This window comes from Protomyctophum parallelum (genome assembly GCF_964188405.1).
Source record: "Protomyctophum parallelum genome assembly, chromosome: 6".
NCBI lineage: Eukaryota > Metazoa > Chordata > Actinopteri > Myctophiformes > Myctophidae > Protomyctophum > Protomyctophum parallelum.
The window spans coordinates 37,048,140-37,062,834 of NC_139701.1; the positions used below are offsets into that span (position 1 = coordinate 37,048,140).

Here is a 14,695-nt window from a genome sequence, read left to right on the forward strand (position 1 = left end):
GACGAACGCACTCGGAATGGGAAATAGCGGGGGTAAATGTGACTGGTACGGTTTTATTTTGTATAACTTTGTAATACTACTGACGTTTGTGTGCAGCACTCTTGAAAATGAAGTAGGCCTATTGCATTGTGGGTTTGAGCTGACAGGCCCTATTTGATCAATGAAGTCACCTTAATTCAAGTGGCAGATGCCTTTTTCCTTTTATATATATATATATATATATATATATATATATTTTTTTTTAAGGGCATATATCATGTGATCTAACTGCACAGCCTTTGTTATCTTCTGGTAGATCACAATCTACCTTTTGGGCAAATTATAGCCTAATTGTACAGTAGCTTGTAACTGTGCTATTGATTCTGGTGTCAAGTTTATTTATATAGCACATTTCACACGACAAGTGAGGACTCAATGTGCTTCAATGAAATACAAAACATAAGAATAAGAAAAAGATCCCTATATTTATACAAAGAATTAAGACAACATATGATTAAAATACAAGATGAGTTATTTAAAAATAACTATACACATTTCACAATCTAGCTGAAAGCTAGTGAAAATAAGTAGGTTTTTAAATTTGCTTTTAAACAAAGACAGTGTGATAGCAAATCTTATTATCAATAGGCAGATAATTCCACAGAGTAGGACCATAATGACTAAAAGCACCATAACCTGATTTAGAGTTTGTCCTTTTTATGGTGAGGAGACCTTTGTCTGATCTAAGGGGTCTGGGTGGCACGTATGGGTCAAGCATGTCAGAAACATTGGAAGGAGCTAAGCCATTGATAGATTTAAAAACAATGAGAAGCTTTTTTAACAATTGTTTTTTTCACTGGGAGCCAGTGAAGAGATAAAAATAAAACGCACGTAATATGTTCAAATTTCTTGGTTCTGGTTAAAACTCTGTTGTGGGTTGCCAATACATTTTGTAATCTTCATGCTCGGAGTGACTGCAATATCTTCTCTTACAACTTTATTTTAAACTGTCCTGAACCCCTGTTGTCCCCCCAACCTATGATCAGCATGATGTAGCATTCTGCTGTCTGTAGTACCTGTCAAAGTACTTCCACTGATCAGTGCAATGTATCATTTTTAATAGTTTGTTGTCAGCTGCTCATAGGTGAAGAATCACTAAATACTGTAAATCTAGTGAGCATTTAAAGCATGTTTAAGTGGTTTCTCTGATCTCGGTATTCTGCCAACATCAACATTTGAGTGAGCGACTGAGCATCAGGGCCATTCTGTCGAGGAATTTGTAGCTTAAATGCTGTGTTGTAGATAAATGGCATTTTAAAGAATGATAGAACACAACATTGTGCCACTCAAAGTTAAATTCCTTGGGATTTGTGCCTACCATAGCTTGAACTTTTATATTGAAATTGTTATGTTTGGCATCATATATATTTTTATGTAAACTATCGGATGAGTGTCACTGGTGTCTTCTTTTTGATAATATGCTGATTCCAGCATGCTAGTAGAGTCCACCCCTTCGTTTGTTTTTCCTATTCTATCGTCTTCACAAGTCGCATAACGGCGCGCGTGCGTATGTGTGTGTATATATGTAGGAGGAGAGTATAGCAAAGATGAGTGAGTGAGGAGGACGGTGCTTATGGTGGTGAAGGAGCAGGGTGAAGAATTGAGTGAGCAAGTTAGGGAATAAAAGGTGAAAGAGTGAGAGAGGCGGGAAGGGGCGGGGGGTGGGGGGGAGCAAAGTGGTGACTGAGTCAGTGAGTGAATGAGTGAATGTGTACACAATAGGTTGGCTCCTGGCCATGTATTCCCTTCCCCCACCCTGTCACCCTCTCCAGTGTGTCCTGCGGACTCCTGCTCCACTCTGCTCTGTGGCTCTGGTGTCAGCCGCCGGGAGGGAGGGAAGAGCCAGGCCCAGGCTGAGCCGTTCTCACTAGGCCCTAGGTCCTTTTTCTGGAAGGGAGGGGTGGAGGCCCTGCTGCCTGGGTGGTAGACTAGGCCTTAAGCAGAGTCCTGACGCCCCTGGCTTAACAGGCCCTGGACAATTACATAACGGCTCCATGTTGCTAAATGCATGCATACATAACAACATGCAGCATACATGCAGTCATAAACCCACTGAACCCAACATACATAGTCATGAACACCCCCTGAACACAAAAACAACCATTCATGCAGCTTTGCCTTATTTTTCCCCTCTCACCACTATAATTCACCTCTAGTCTACACATCATAATGATGCATATAGTTTGCCACGTCCCCTTCGCTCTCCTCAAACTGTAGAAAACAACACTGGAAAGATACCAGTCTTGATTTTTATCATGGATTTGTACTTTTCTTTGTTGCTCCCGTTTAAAGAGCAACTCCCCTTTGGCCTTGTCTTGCACGCAGTTTGTGACTATGATCTTGCTATCTGTAGCGGAGGAGAGGGGGTGGGAGGCCTGTCTGTGTTGCCCTTTGCTAAAGATAAGGGGGAGAAGCACGGTTAGTGAGGCTCTCACTCCCCATGCCGCCATTACAGAACTATTGATCTCTTTAGATCTGCTCTCCTCGTGTGTCCCATTCTGCATCTGTCCAACGATCGTGCAGAACTATTGATCTAACGCCATCTACTGGACAAAGTACAAAGCTACAAGTTGCTGCATGGGAGTAGCACACTGTATACAACTTTGAAGTTGTTGGGAGGGATGGTGAAGATTAACTCAAAATAAAGCTGGTAATGATAATAGTAATGGTTTTTGGTTGGTTTCTCCTCAGCGACGTAAAAAGAGAACGGCAGCCCCCGTCACCAGATGATGTGATTGTGCTGTCAGACAACGAACCATCCAGTCCGCTCATGAATGGGCACTGCTTCATGAAGACTGACACAGATAAACTTATGGTAAGACCATTGAATGCAAAGAGAACACAAATTAATTTAAACACCTCAAAGCTATATTTTATGATGGTTGCCCTAAAATGCAGAAGCAGAATAAATACAAAAATATCTGACACACACACACACACAAAGAATTGCTGAAAATACTGCTGTTTTTTTGTTTTGTTTTTACAGTGTCAGTACATGGGAAATGGCAGATTATTCTGCCACAACACGGGCAAAGATTCAATGGTTTCTAGTATTATATATGTATGTATATGTAAAACCATAAAAATGGCATTTTTCCCAACATCTATTTCTTAGTTGGAACAGTTGACCTTCGGTTATCTCATCACGGGCTCATGTCAACCGATGTCAACCTGAGATTTAACCGAACATTGTGCCAGACATGTGGCGCTTGTTTCTTTACGAGATTTTAAGGGTTATGTAAACATTAACATTCTTCTTTCCATGCACATTTGTATTGGCTCACGTTATTATTATGAGATATGCGTGTTTGGCACACAATGGTTGCTGATGGGTTTTGATGTATCAGTCTAGTTAGTAAAAGGCCAACCAATCATTAAAACTGTATCACTGCCACCTGGTGGACGAAAGTGCCAGCGCTTGATTGTCAACCCGGGTCTACTTGGTTTTAGTGTGACACACGTCCGCTTTGCTGGTCCATTTTAGATGCTAAATATTTAGCGTCAATGCTAGCGAGCTAAAATGAGGCCATCCTTGCTCTAGAAAACGCCAATGTCCCACTCGGGATCACCGGACAATCAGAACAGACCTCCGAACATTGGGCGTTTTCTCAAAACCATGAAGAGCTCCGTAGATTTAGCGTTATTCACCTTTTCAGTCCGCCTTGTATACAAGAAGTGAACGGCAGTGCGCATGCGCGAAACCGGTCTAGGATCGCTGAAGAAGGAAAAGCTTATACGACGGAGAGTTCCGTCAGAAGCAGTTGACGGTAAGGCTGTCCCCAAACATTCAAGGTTCGAATGTTCGCTCGTTAGGGTTGGCACTCGAATCTTAATTAATGGGCTTGAACCATTCGTTTTTTTTAATTTAATTTTAATTAAAAAAAATATATATTTATTATTATTATTATTATTATTTTTTTCCTTTTTTATTAACTTGAAAATATATCTCGGCGAGAATGCGATGTGAACGTGTAAAAAGTTTCTAGTGCATTCCTGTCAGAAGTTATGATTTTTTAAAGAAATCTCTCCTTGTTCTGCTGTGCACATTCATTTGGTGATTGGAGACTGACGCATCTCTCTCTCTCTCTCTCTCTCTCTCACACACACACACACACACACACACACACACACACACACACAAACACACGCCAGCATGATCGCTGATAGGGGGAACTGTTCTTACCAGTAGCAGCCATAATATATTAGCATATTATGCTCTCTAGCATGATAGCATCACAAAAGGAGTGAACTCTGATCATTGTTAAGCAAAACTGTCACGGAGGATCTGCTTTTTCCCTGTGCCCACTTCTTCTGAAGCCGCATTCATACACAGGTGGAACAAATTAACGAGGAACAGCTAACGAGCAACGCGCAGATCAGCTGTTTTCGTGGTGTGTGTGTGTGTTGAGAGACGAGAGAGATTTATAAAGAGCGGGGGAGACGCGCTGATATCTCAATGGTTATTTTTTTAATTAATTAGAAAAGTGTGTGTGTGTGTGTGTGTGTTGGAAGGGACGAGAGAAGAGCGGGGGAGACGCGCTGTGCGCTCTGATCGAGACGGTTATTTTTTAATTAATTAAAAACAAATGGTCCGAATGTTCACTCGGAAATTCCTGCCGAAGTTCGAGTCCTAAAATAAGGGCTAGGGTACAGCCTTAGTTGACGGTTGGATTTTAATTGGTGGAACGTTCCGTCATGAGCAGTTTTTGTGTTCACCCACTCATACACCTGTAATCATGTGATGTAACAATTGATTCTCATTCTGAACCTCATGTGTGTCTGATAGACACCACATTGAGAAATGGAGAAATGGAGCTGTCAGAAGGAGACATGCATAAAAATAGGCCGACAGACGTGCCGTGGATAAATCGGACAGCCCCCAGCCAACCTGAACATCCTATCTGTATGGTGTGTGTGTGTGTGTGTGTGTGTGTGTGTGTGTGTGTGTGTGCGCGCAATGTGCTGTGCACACAGAAGAGCAGTCCTGAGGAGAGGGAGCGAATTATCAAAACGCTTAAAGAGGAGCTGAGACTCCAAGAAGCCAAGCTGGTGCTACTGAAGAAGCTACGACAGAGCCAGATCCAGAAGGACAGCACAGTACAGAAGGTACATGCAGACAACAACGGAAAGGTGACTCATCCTGGGATGAGGCCTGTTATGGTTTTATTTATTACATAACCGCAGGTCCTTTTATCACATTTCAAGACAAGACTGGGGTGAAAGAATAGGTATTGTTAGCTTATGGGGAGTACTACCTGCCTCAAGTCCCACCATGTTGATTCAGTTTGATTATTTGAGTATTTGCATCAAATGTATGTGTATAGATGAACAAGTTGTTCACGTTTCATATGTGTTTTCTTGTTTCCTAGTCGACTGGCTCTGTGGCTGCTCCCCCTCCTCTGGTAAGAGGTAGCAACACATCAGGCAAAGGACCCCTCCAGGTGACACCTACTTACCACTGCAGCTGCTTATTGTCTCTGCAAACTCTCTCACACAGGACCATTTTAGTTACAATATTCAATAGTAGATTCTGTAGTTGGTATTCTATACTTGGCATTCAAGTAAAAGTATGGATGAAAATATGTGGTGGTTGAGGGGCACGGTGGCACAGTTGGTAGTGCTGTCGCCTCACAGCTAGAAGGTCCTGGGTTTCGATTCCCGCTCGGGACGCTGTGGGTGCTGGCGGCGTTTTTCCTCCTCTGTGTCATCAGTGCCCATACCCGAGGCGGGGTTGGCGAAAGGGCCTTTCTGTGTGGAGTTTGCATGCTCTCCCCGTGTCCCCTAGGGTAGGTACCCTCACAAAAAACATGCAGTAATCCTGGTCTCTAAACTGCCTCCCCCTGGCCATCCGGGGTGCCTGATGGAGGGGAAAGGAACTGGTTGGAATAACGTGTTCCTTCCACGCGCTACGTCCAACCAGGGAAACTTGGACACTCGGGCATGAAGGAAGCATGAGTTCAAGTCCGTTGCTCTCCCCATGTCCCCCATATATGGGGACTAGGTTGGCGGAGGGTGTGTAGAGCCCAGGATAACATTAGATAATTGACACAGGGGTGACAATGGGTTACAAAATCGTTGGATAAAAAATATAAAAGATATGTGGTGGTTTAATCATATTCCATAGGCATTGGAACCGCATCTGTGCCAAACGTATATCTTGTGAAAAGGTATTGAGGTCACCTGAGCCATCCACGAGAAAAACTACTTATTCATCGATTTATTTTATTTTTATATATATATATATATATATATATATATATATATATAAAATAAATCTTTTTTTGGTACATTGTAGAAACGCCTACATCCCGATCCAACGCACACGCTTAATAGTCATTTTTCTCTAAATGAGACAAACTGCGACCTTTGAAACCTTATAAAAGTCTAAACTTTGATCGTGCTAAGAAAGTTAATCCATTGCGCGTCGAAGCACAGCCTAGAATGAGGATGTGGCTCAAATATGGATGGACGGTTATCACTTCCGGGGCAGGCGGAAGTGACGCGTCTCCTATGCTTATTTTCGCTGATTTGTCTGGCACTGGCCTGGATATTGTGTTAATAAAACGAGCAATTGAGGTGTAATAACACTGTGTAATGTGTTGTGTTTTCAGGTGTCAGGCCGTATCTCAGGCACAGTGATCCCTCCACCATTGGTGCGCGGTGGGCAGCATGTCCCGTCCATAAAACAGACTTCCCAGGTTGTCATGCCTCCCCTGGTCAGAGGGGCACAGGTGGGTGTTGGCTGATAATGACAATGATAATAATTATATGGCAATTGTAATCATATAACACTAATGTAATTATATATTTGTATTCCACTTGACACTTGACTGTTTATCTCCCTGCCCTTTCTACCACTGCTATCTAATCCTGCTTTTGCTTCTTTGTCAGCCCATTGCGGTGACACCTCAGCAGATTGCCAGTCTGCGCCAGCATCAACAGCAGCACAGTGGCTCTGGCCCTCCGCCCCTGCTGTTGGCTCCCAGGGCCTCTGTGCCCAACGTCCAGATGCAGGGCCAAAGGATCATCCAGCAGGGTCTTATCAGGGTGGCTAATGTAGCTAACACCAATGTCATGGTTAACATCCCCCAGGTTAGAAACATCCAGTGAAATGTTTACACCACTAGCAGAGTTGAAACAATAATATTACTACAGTACTAATAATCAATTAAAATATACATTCTGGCACGTTTTGTAGACTAGCTATTTAGCTAAGCGCTGTTTCCCTGGTAGTTGTGTTATTTGTTTTCCAGGGCAACAGTTGCATGATTTTTCTGCATGATTGATAAAATATAATTGTGTAATTTGTGAATCCCCTCCTTTTGTCTGTATAAGCAGATATGAAAAACATTGTGTGCTTTATGTCCAGGCCTCTCCAACCAACCTAAAGGGCTCGTCGGTGTCGTCCAACTCCAATGAGTCGCCAGCCAGCCGACAGGCAGCTGCCAAATTGGCTCTACGTAAGCAGCTGGAGAAGACCCTTTTGGAAATCCCTCCTCCTAAACCGTCTGCCCCAGAGTTTAACTTCCTCCCATCGGCAGCCAATAATGAGTTCATCTACTTGTTGGGGCTGGAAGAGGTGGTACAGAAACTGCTGGAGATTCATGGCAGAGGTGGGTAAAGCCCCTTCACTCTTAACAAAACGTCCGTGGTTGTAGTAATTGGAAGGGCCCGTCTTCAGTTTGGGATTTTCAAGCTGAGATAGAAATGAAGCAGTGACCCCCACTTAAATTAAATTGTATAAAATAGTATTACACATTATACTTGGTTTCATTGACAGTGTTTGACCGCGATATCTGTTACAGTATTATATTAATGTTTATTTGTTTGCACATTTATGTTTATTTGTTTACACATATTTTTTTCTATTAATATGTTGGATTCACATTAATGTGTAAACCTTCAATACTTAGTAAACCTTACCTTTGGCTCTGTATTGGTCAGCTATTTGTCCCAGTACACCAAATCTCTTTGCATAAAATAGCTGGTCGACAAGCTCACAACACATCATGCTGCGTTCCCGTTGTAAGTTTGTAGATCGTCTATTTTTGGCATATGTCCCCCCCAGAATACAGATGCCAGAGGTTAAGTGGTAAAGTAAAAACTGAAAATTCCCTCACACAAAGATGTGGCAGCCCCCCCTGTAGTACACCTGTTGAAGACAGACGTTCTAATGGAATCTGAGTTTAAGCTGCTTCTCCAATTGGCTCCTTTTTGCTTTTCTTATCACACAGGTAATGTGGGCTTTGCAGCGGCATTGGCCAGCACTCTCCCCAAAGAGCCACACACCTGTGCTCAGTGTAAGACAGACTTTACCTCCCGCTGGCGACAAGAGAAGGCTGGGGCCATCCTTTGTGACCAGTGCATGTCATCCAATCAGAAGAAAGCCCTGAAAGCTGAGCACACCAATAGGCTGAAGGCAGCCTTTGTTAAGGCCCTCCAACAGGAGCAGGAGATAGAGCAGCGCATCCTCCAACAGGCTGCCTCCTCTTCATCCCCTTCTGTCTCCAAAACCACCTCCTCCCCCTCTTTAATGTCCAAGAGCGAGCAGCAGGCGCTGGTGTCCCAGCAGTACAAACAAGTCAGGGCTGCCATGCAGCAGCAGCAGCAGCAGCAGCAACAGCAGCAGCAGCATAGAGGAACACCTGTTTCTCGCCACCACTCCACAATCAAACAGGTGAGTGCTGCCTTTAAAGGAGTAGTTCACCCTATATGACTTTCTGTCAATTGCACACCCCATGAAGCCTTGAATTCATGGAGATTTTATTTGTTTCTCTCGCATTCCTGAGCCAATAATTCAATGATAGGTGACTGGTCGGTCAGTAGGAGACTCAATTGAGTGGACTGAGTGGTCATCAAATTGAGACTGGTCATCAAATGATTTGCTCAAGAATGTGAAAAAATCTATTCAAGGTTTCATGGGGTGTGTAATTGATAGAAAATAATTCATTTTTGGGCCTTTAGTACATAAAATTAAATCAGAATCATTGTTTTAGTTATTTGTTTTTTTTAGGACAAACCACCTGTGATTTCATGAATTTAATGTCCCATCCCTCTCTATCTGTCCCCCTCCCTTCAGAGTCCTGGTCAGCTGTCCCGTAACATCCAGTCTGTGGTGAGCTCTCGTGGTACGACCCACTCCTTCTCCTCCTCCTCCCAGCTGCAGAGCGCCGTGTCGGCGGCCGCGCTGGTCAGCAGGCCAGGTAAGCATGCCGCAGCACGCCCGCTGCAGCAGGGGGCAAAGGTCAGCGCCAGCAGCAGTAACCAGGGCAACATGGCTGCCTGGAGGAAGCAGAGCGGAGGGAACACAGGTAGATACATGCGAGACCAGGCTAGCCTGAGAACACTCTCTACTCGGCTACCAGTTCACTCCTTCCGTCTCCCTTTCATGGGGCTGTCTGTCGCTTCCTCTCACAGTACCTTAACGTGGCTTCCTTTGCTCAAACTTTCCCTGTCACCTCTCGTTCACCAATCCCTTTGCTCTTTCTTACCTCCAGTATCACTATAGTTCCAGATTGTATGTCTTTGTTTTTGATGTCCTAAAGTCGGATGCCGGGGTGCAGCCGAGGGAGGTGGCATCTTCTTTCTATGGCCTTAGAATCAGTAGAATCCAGGCTACACCATCTCTCTCCACCATCCCTCTTTTCCATCGTCCTTTACAGGTGTACCACCAATTAAGAGTTTTTCACACCATACAGGGTGTCCATACATGGTCTTTACAGGGAAGAAATTCACATAAAATGGGTATAATTAACACATGCTCTTTTATGATCTCTTGTGCATAGAGCCTTCGACTAGCTTGCTGTCAACACATTATTTATCGGATCCATTGCAAAAAAATAGTTTTTGCTGTGATTTCACCTATAAAAGTCCTATCACTATCTCAGCCATGTGTAGTCATCCTTGTTTTGTTTCTCTTCTGTAAGCTCCTCTATGGTTAGGGGGTGTTTTGTTTGCTTCAGTTTGGGCCTGCAAACCGGTTTTAGACTTAACTGTTATTAAGGGCTAAACAAACAAACTTGACATCCGGGACGCTACATACTGTATGTAGGCTCCCACCTTTGGGAGCCTTTTATCTGCAATCATACAAACAGCCTGTCCAAAAAATAGGTTGAGGGCTTTGAAATTACACCCTTATTCTTGGGAATCATAACGGACTACAGCACGGGAGTAGCACATGTTCAACCGCATGTCCTACCGTTGTTTCCGCATGCACCCCCTGCCTCAGAATAGCTCTGAACATGTACAAATGCAAAATATACGGTGCTTACCGCGCTTCCCCACCTGTTCGTTCGAAACCTGTAGGTCCGTAGTTTTCAATACATAAAAGTGTTTTAATCCATTCTGTCGCTGAATCTTTCCGCCATCTTGGATATCTCCTCGTCTCCCTAAATTAGTGCAACTTCCCAGGGTTGCGCAGTTACACTCATTTTGGGGAGACGAGGAGATATCCAAGATGGCGGAAGTTGCGACTAATTGCATTGGTATGGTTCGGCCTTTAAATAGAGCTTATAATGGAGATCTCCAAGGTATTGACCATCTAATGTGCTTCTTCTGTCAGGTGTGACCATGGCCTATGTGAATCCCAGCCTGTCCGCGCACAAGACCACCTCCGCTGTGGAGCGTCAACGAGAGTACCTGCTGGACATGATTCCTTCCCGCTCCATCTCCCAGACGGCCAACACATGGAAATAATACAACCCGATTCCTTACTCCCACCATTAACCATCACCCCTCCCATTATTAATAATATCAATAATAGTCATTCTCATTATCAACCTAACGTACTCTGCATCCTGCCAAAACTACTCTGGGGAGGATTTACTTTTTGACCAATGATTACAATAAAGAAAGAAAAGGAGAAAAGAAAAGTCTCTCCACCTCTCCCTTTGCTCTTTCTGCCACCATCTTTCTTTTTATTCTTCTTCTGAGCCTTTCCTCCCAATATGGAGGCATATTGAGACAACTCAGGCCTCTGGGATACAAGGATTACTGTATGTCCTAAGGACTGAGGGTAACTGGAAGGCTTGACATGGACATGCATAGTACATTCTCAGACCTCACTAGTGTCACCACTCCTTCCTTCCCTCCCAGTGTGTCAGTTTAACTTTGTTCGCACCAAGAGTTGTTGCAGGGTCACTGCCCTTCCCTGTCTCTGGTTCAGACAGGTAGAGGGTCACTATCACATACACCGTGAATGATTCGCCTTACTTCCTATTCCTCTCCAGTCTGAGATGGCTAGACTCAGGCCCAAAATGGTGGCAGGACCGAACTTAACTTACAGTAAGACCTCATGGCAGGGATTGTGGTGGAGCTCTGAGGACCATCCACGAAATACTAAGAACTGCTTCAGCTTTGCAAAAATGAATATAATCAAATGACTGTAAAAAAAACAATATTCTCTATCTGCGCACAGATGGCCTCTTCTCTTTAACCTATGGTGTATAGTAGAGAAGCAGACTTGGTGTGTCGGGTAATTTTGTATGGCTGAATGTTAGAATTTTTGTCTTTCTTCTGTAAGTCATATACTGTGTTGAGATATTGTGCTCCCTGATATTTTGGAAGTGGCCTCTTGTCGAGGCCTGAATTGAAAGGCTAATGTTACTGTTGAGGTGGTTTTACATCTGCTGGGTTACGTGTTTTAGCCTAGTTTTAAAGAGTTTTCTAAGATGAGTTAAAATACAGATTATGGTTTCACTGACTAATGTAAAAAAAAAAGAAAGAACAATAAAACACGGCCATATGTTTGGAGGAGTATTCTTCTTGAATATTGTAAAAACCTTCCAAAGAACTAGTGGAGCCCAAATGGAATCCCTTCTACTAGAAGGGTTCTAGTTTATTTTAACCCTCTCTGGATATAAAGAAGAATTCATGCTAAACAGAGAGGTTGTAAGGAATGTCATATTTTATGACATTGATTTGCTTTTAGTCATAGGTTGTGGTGCATTATTTTTCTTCTATAGACAAACTGTCTCTGGGTTTATTTATAGGGTCACGTTAGTTAAGATGTATACTTATGCCCTGAGTTTGAATGGATCTTCACTTTAGGCTTTGTTTTTCTTGTGTGTCCAGTTGTTCCTAAGCACCCTTTAATTGGTCTAAAAGAAGCTGGACAGCTTTCAGAATGTAGTTATGCAAAACCCCCTATAGCAACACATGACATGGATTTATTAGTCTTTCTTTTACATTGAAGTGTGTATGATTTGTCCAGATCCTTAAAATGAGTTCTCTATGCCGTTTCATGTAAGCTGTGGTTCTATAAGCGGCAGCACAGGATAAGCTAGTGGTGAAAATAAAATCTCTAATATATAGCAGTGACATACTCTATGCCAACAGAACTTATTTTCTTTTTTTAGAACAGAGTATTGTCGTCTTAATGAGTTCAGATGTCATAGAGGATGTTCTTTTGCTGTACTCCCTTCCACTTTCACAGTACACTGACTTTCTCCCACGAAGAAAAGCGATGGCCTAGCAGGAATAAAACCAAAATGAATTGGTAATTATGTTTAAAAAACCAGTGTATTTAATTTGTTGTAAATCCCTTTTTTCACTGCAGCCATATTGACAAATAGGGTAATGTCACATCATGTACAATCTTACCAATTATAGGTAAGCTTCATTGTTCCGCTAAAATGTAGGAAGTCTGTTATGGTCCAAATTTCAGATGCAACCAAAGCCAGCCATTAATTGTACTGACATGAGACATTGTCAGTATGGAAGGTGTCGGCACAGTTTATTTTAAATTCCACCAAGCTATATTCCATCTCTTACATTCAAACAATCCTGCTGAACATGATTCATCACCCATTATTTTATGACCCGAATTGTCTTTTCTCCCAATGTCCCATTCCTTATGTTGTAACAGACACAATTTCACAAAGAACTGGGCCCTATTTGTCTGCAGTGCTTGTAGCATGAAAGGAGAATTCCATGCTAGAAGACTTTCTTACCTTTTATTTGTAGTGGTTACGTCCCCAACAAAGAGGTCCAGGTGTTATTTTGTGCAAAAGTGCATTATTGGCTATTTCCCCTAATATAAGCCCTCAATGGGGGTTGGGTTTTTGTGCTAATTCGCTTATTTCCATCAAAATAAGTAGTAAAATGTGCCGCTTGGGATACTATTTACATTACACTATGAGCGGGTATATACAAAACAAATTGACTTTTGAGCGATGGAAATGAGCGAATTGGCACAACACCCCATAGCCTAATTCAATGCAATGCAATTCATTGAGGGCTTATGGTAGGGGAAATGGCCAATAATGTGCTTTTGCACAAAATAACACCTGGACCTCTTTGGTGGGGACGTAACAACTACAAATAAAGGTAAGAAAGCCTTCTAGTATGGGATTCTCCTTTAAGAGCCATTCACACCAAGCACTTATCATTCACCACTGATGTTGTGGTGTGGACTCTGCCATGCACTTGAGTTAGAGCGATTTAAAAAACAATATGTTTATAGTTATCGTGCTTGGTGTGGACAGCCCGTTAGGCTCTACTAAGACAGGACACACTGTTGGTAGGTATATATTCTTTCAAGTCCTGTGGTTTCTCTCTCAATAAACCAGGGTTACATTGAGGATGGTGCAGCAGTACATCCTCAATAGAAATGTTTATGTGAACGGAGATTGGATGAATTCAGCCATCTGTGCACTAGTTAAGTCTTTCTTTATGAAAGTGGTATCTGCAATATTCCAGATGATCTGTATATTGCATATTGTCTGTAATCCTACAATGCTGTGCCCTGCTTAATGTAACCCTGTGCTTTTCTGACTACTGCCTGTTGCTGCTGTCTGACAACAAGAACACCATTCCGTTTTCTTGGGGTGCCAGCACTGTCAAATGCAATAGCAACCCTGTTGAAAAAAAGTGTACAAGAAATGTTTGTTTTGGGTTTTTTCTGCTCTATCAAGTAATAATAATAAAACTAATTCTAACCCCTTACTTGTTTGATCCATATGCATTGCTTTATAGCTTTTGTGTTCATGCCCACATTTTCCAATGTTTTCTTTGTTTCTGAGTTACAGGAGATATCACAGCTTCCGGTCACATGCAAGATTAACCTGCAAGCCAAGGCTAATGTTATGACTGTTATGATGAACAATACGTCTAAGCCCCCCTTTTTATTATTTTCCAATTCATGAATTCATCTCATTGCTCTTTCATCGATGATGGAAGTAAATAAAATGTCACCAGAATTTAATGTTGTGCTATGGTTTCTAGAACATCTTAACACTGCAAGTTGTTTTTGTCCAGTAGTTTTACTGGCCATCCTGTTCAGACCCATGTTAAGATGTTGGACCATGGATATACTTTGGCCTCTACAGTATATCAATGTCAATATAAGTTGCCCTTTTGGCTCAATTTCAAAGGCTGACTATCTTTAAGTGCTAAGCATTTTTCAAAATTGGCAAGCTTGACTACCGGTAATCTTAGTTGTAACATGCAAACAATGGTTACGATATAAGACAAGTAGACAACTGGACCTTATTGGACTTTCCAAATTCAAACTACTACAGATTTACACTACACTTAGAGCCTTTTCACAGCAGCCATATGGCCAATCAGGCAGGCAGGGCGTTACCATGTATGCTCGGACCAGGGGCTCGGACGTAGAATAGTTATACGCATTGACAAATAGGGTAATGTAACAATC

At 42.5% G+C, this 14,695-nt stretch overlaps 1 protein-coding gene across 2 annotated transcripts in view; it reads left to right on the top strand.

Moving 5' to 3' along the window:
* Positions 1-13,981, top strand: part of gatad2ab (GATA zinc finger domain containing 2Ab) — a 46,671-nt gene extending 32,690 nt beyond the window's left edge. The window contains exons 3-11 of one of the 2 annotated variants that reach the window (XM_083767671.1): positions 2,731-2,854; positions 5,017-5,145; positions 5,409-5,480; positions 6,651-6,770; positions 6,931-7,131; positions 7,409-7,652; positions 8,274-8,716; positions 9,119-9,350; positions 10,601-13,981. In XM_083767671.1, coding sequence (XP_083623797.1) covers positions 2,731-2,854; positions 5,017-5,145; positions 5,409-5,480; positions 6,651-6,770; positions 6,931-7,131; positions 7,409-7,652; positions 8,274-8,716; positions 9,119-9,350; positions 10,601-10,734 — 1,699 coding nt within the window. In that variant the 3' untranslated portion in view covers positions 10,735-13,981. Of the gene's footprint in view, positions 1-2,730; positions 2,855-5,013; positions 5,146-5,408; positions 5,481-6,650; positions 6,771-6,930; positions 7,132-7,408; positions 7,653-8,273; positions 8,717-9,118; positions 9,351-10,600 lie in introns of both variants that reach the window. The other variant, XM_083767670.1, reaches the window with a different exon arrangement.
* The last annotated feature ends 714 nt before the right edge of the window (positions 13,982-14,695 follow it).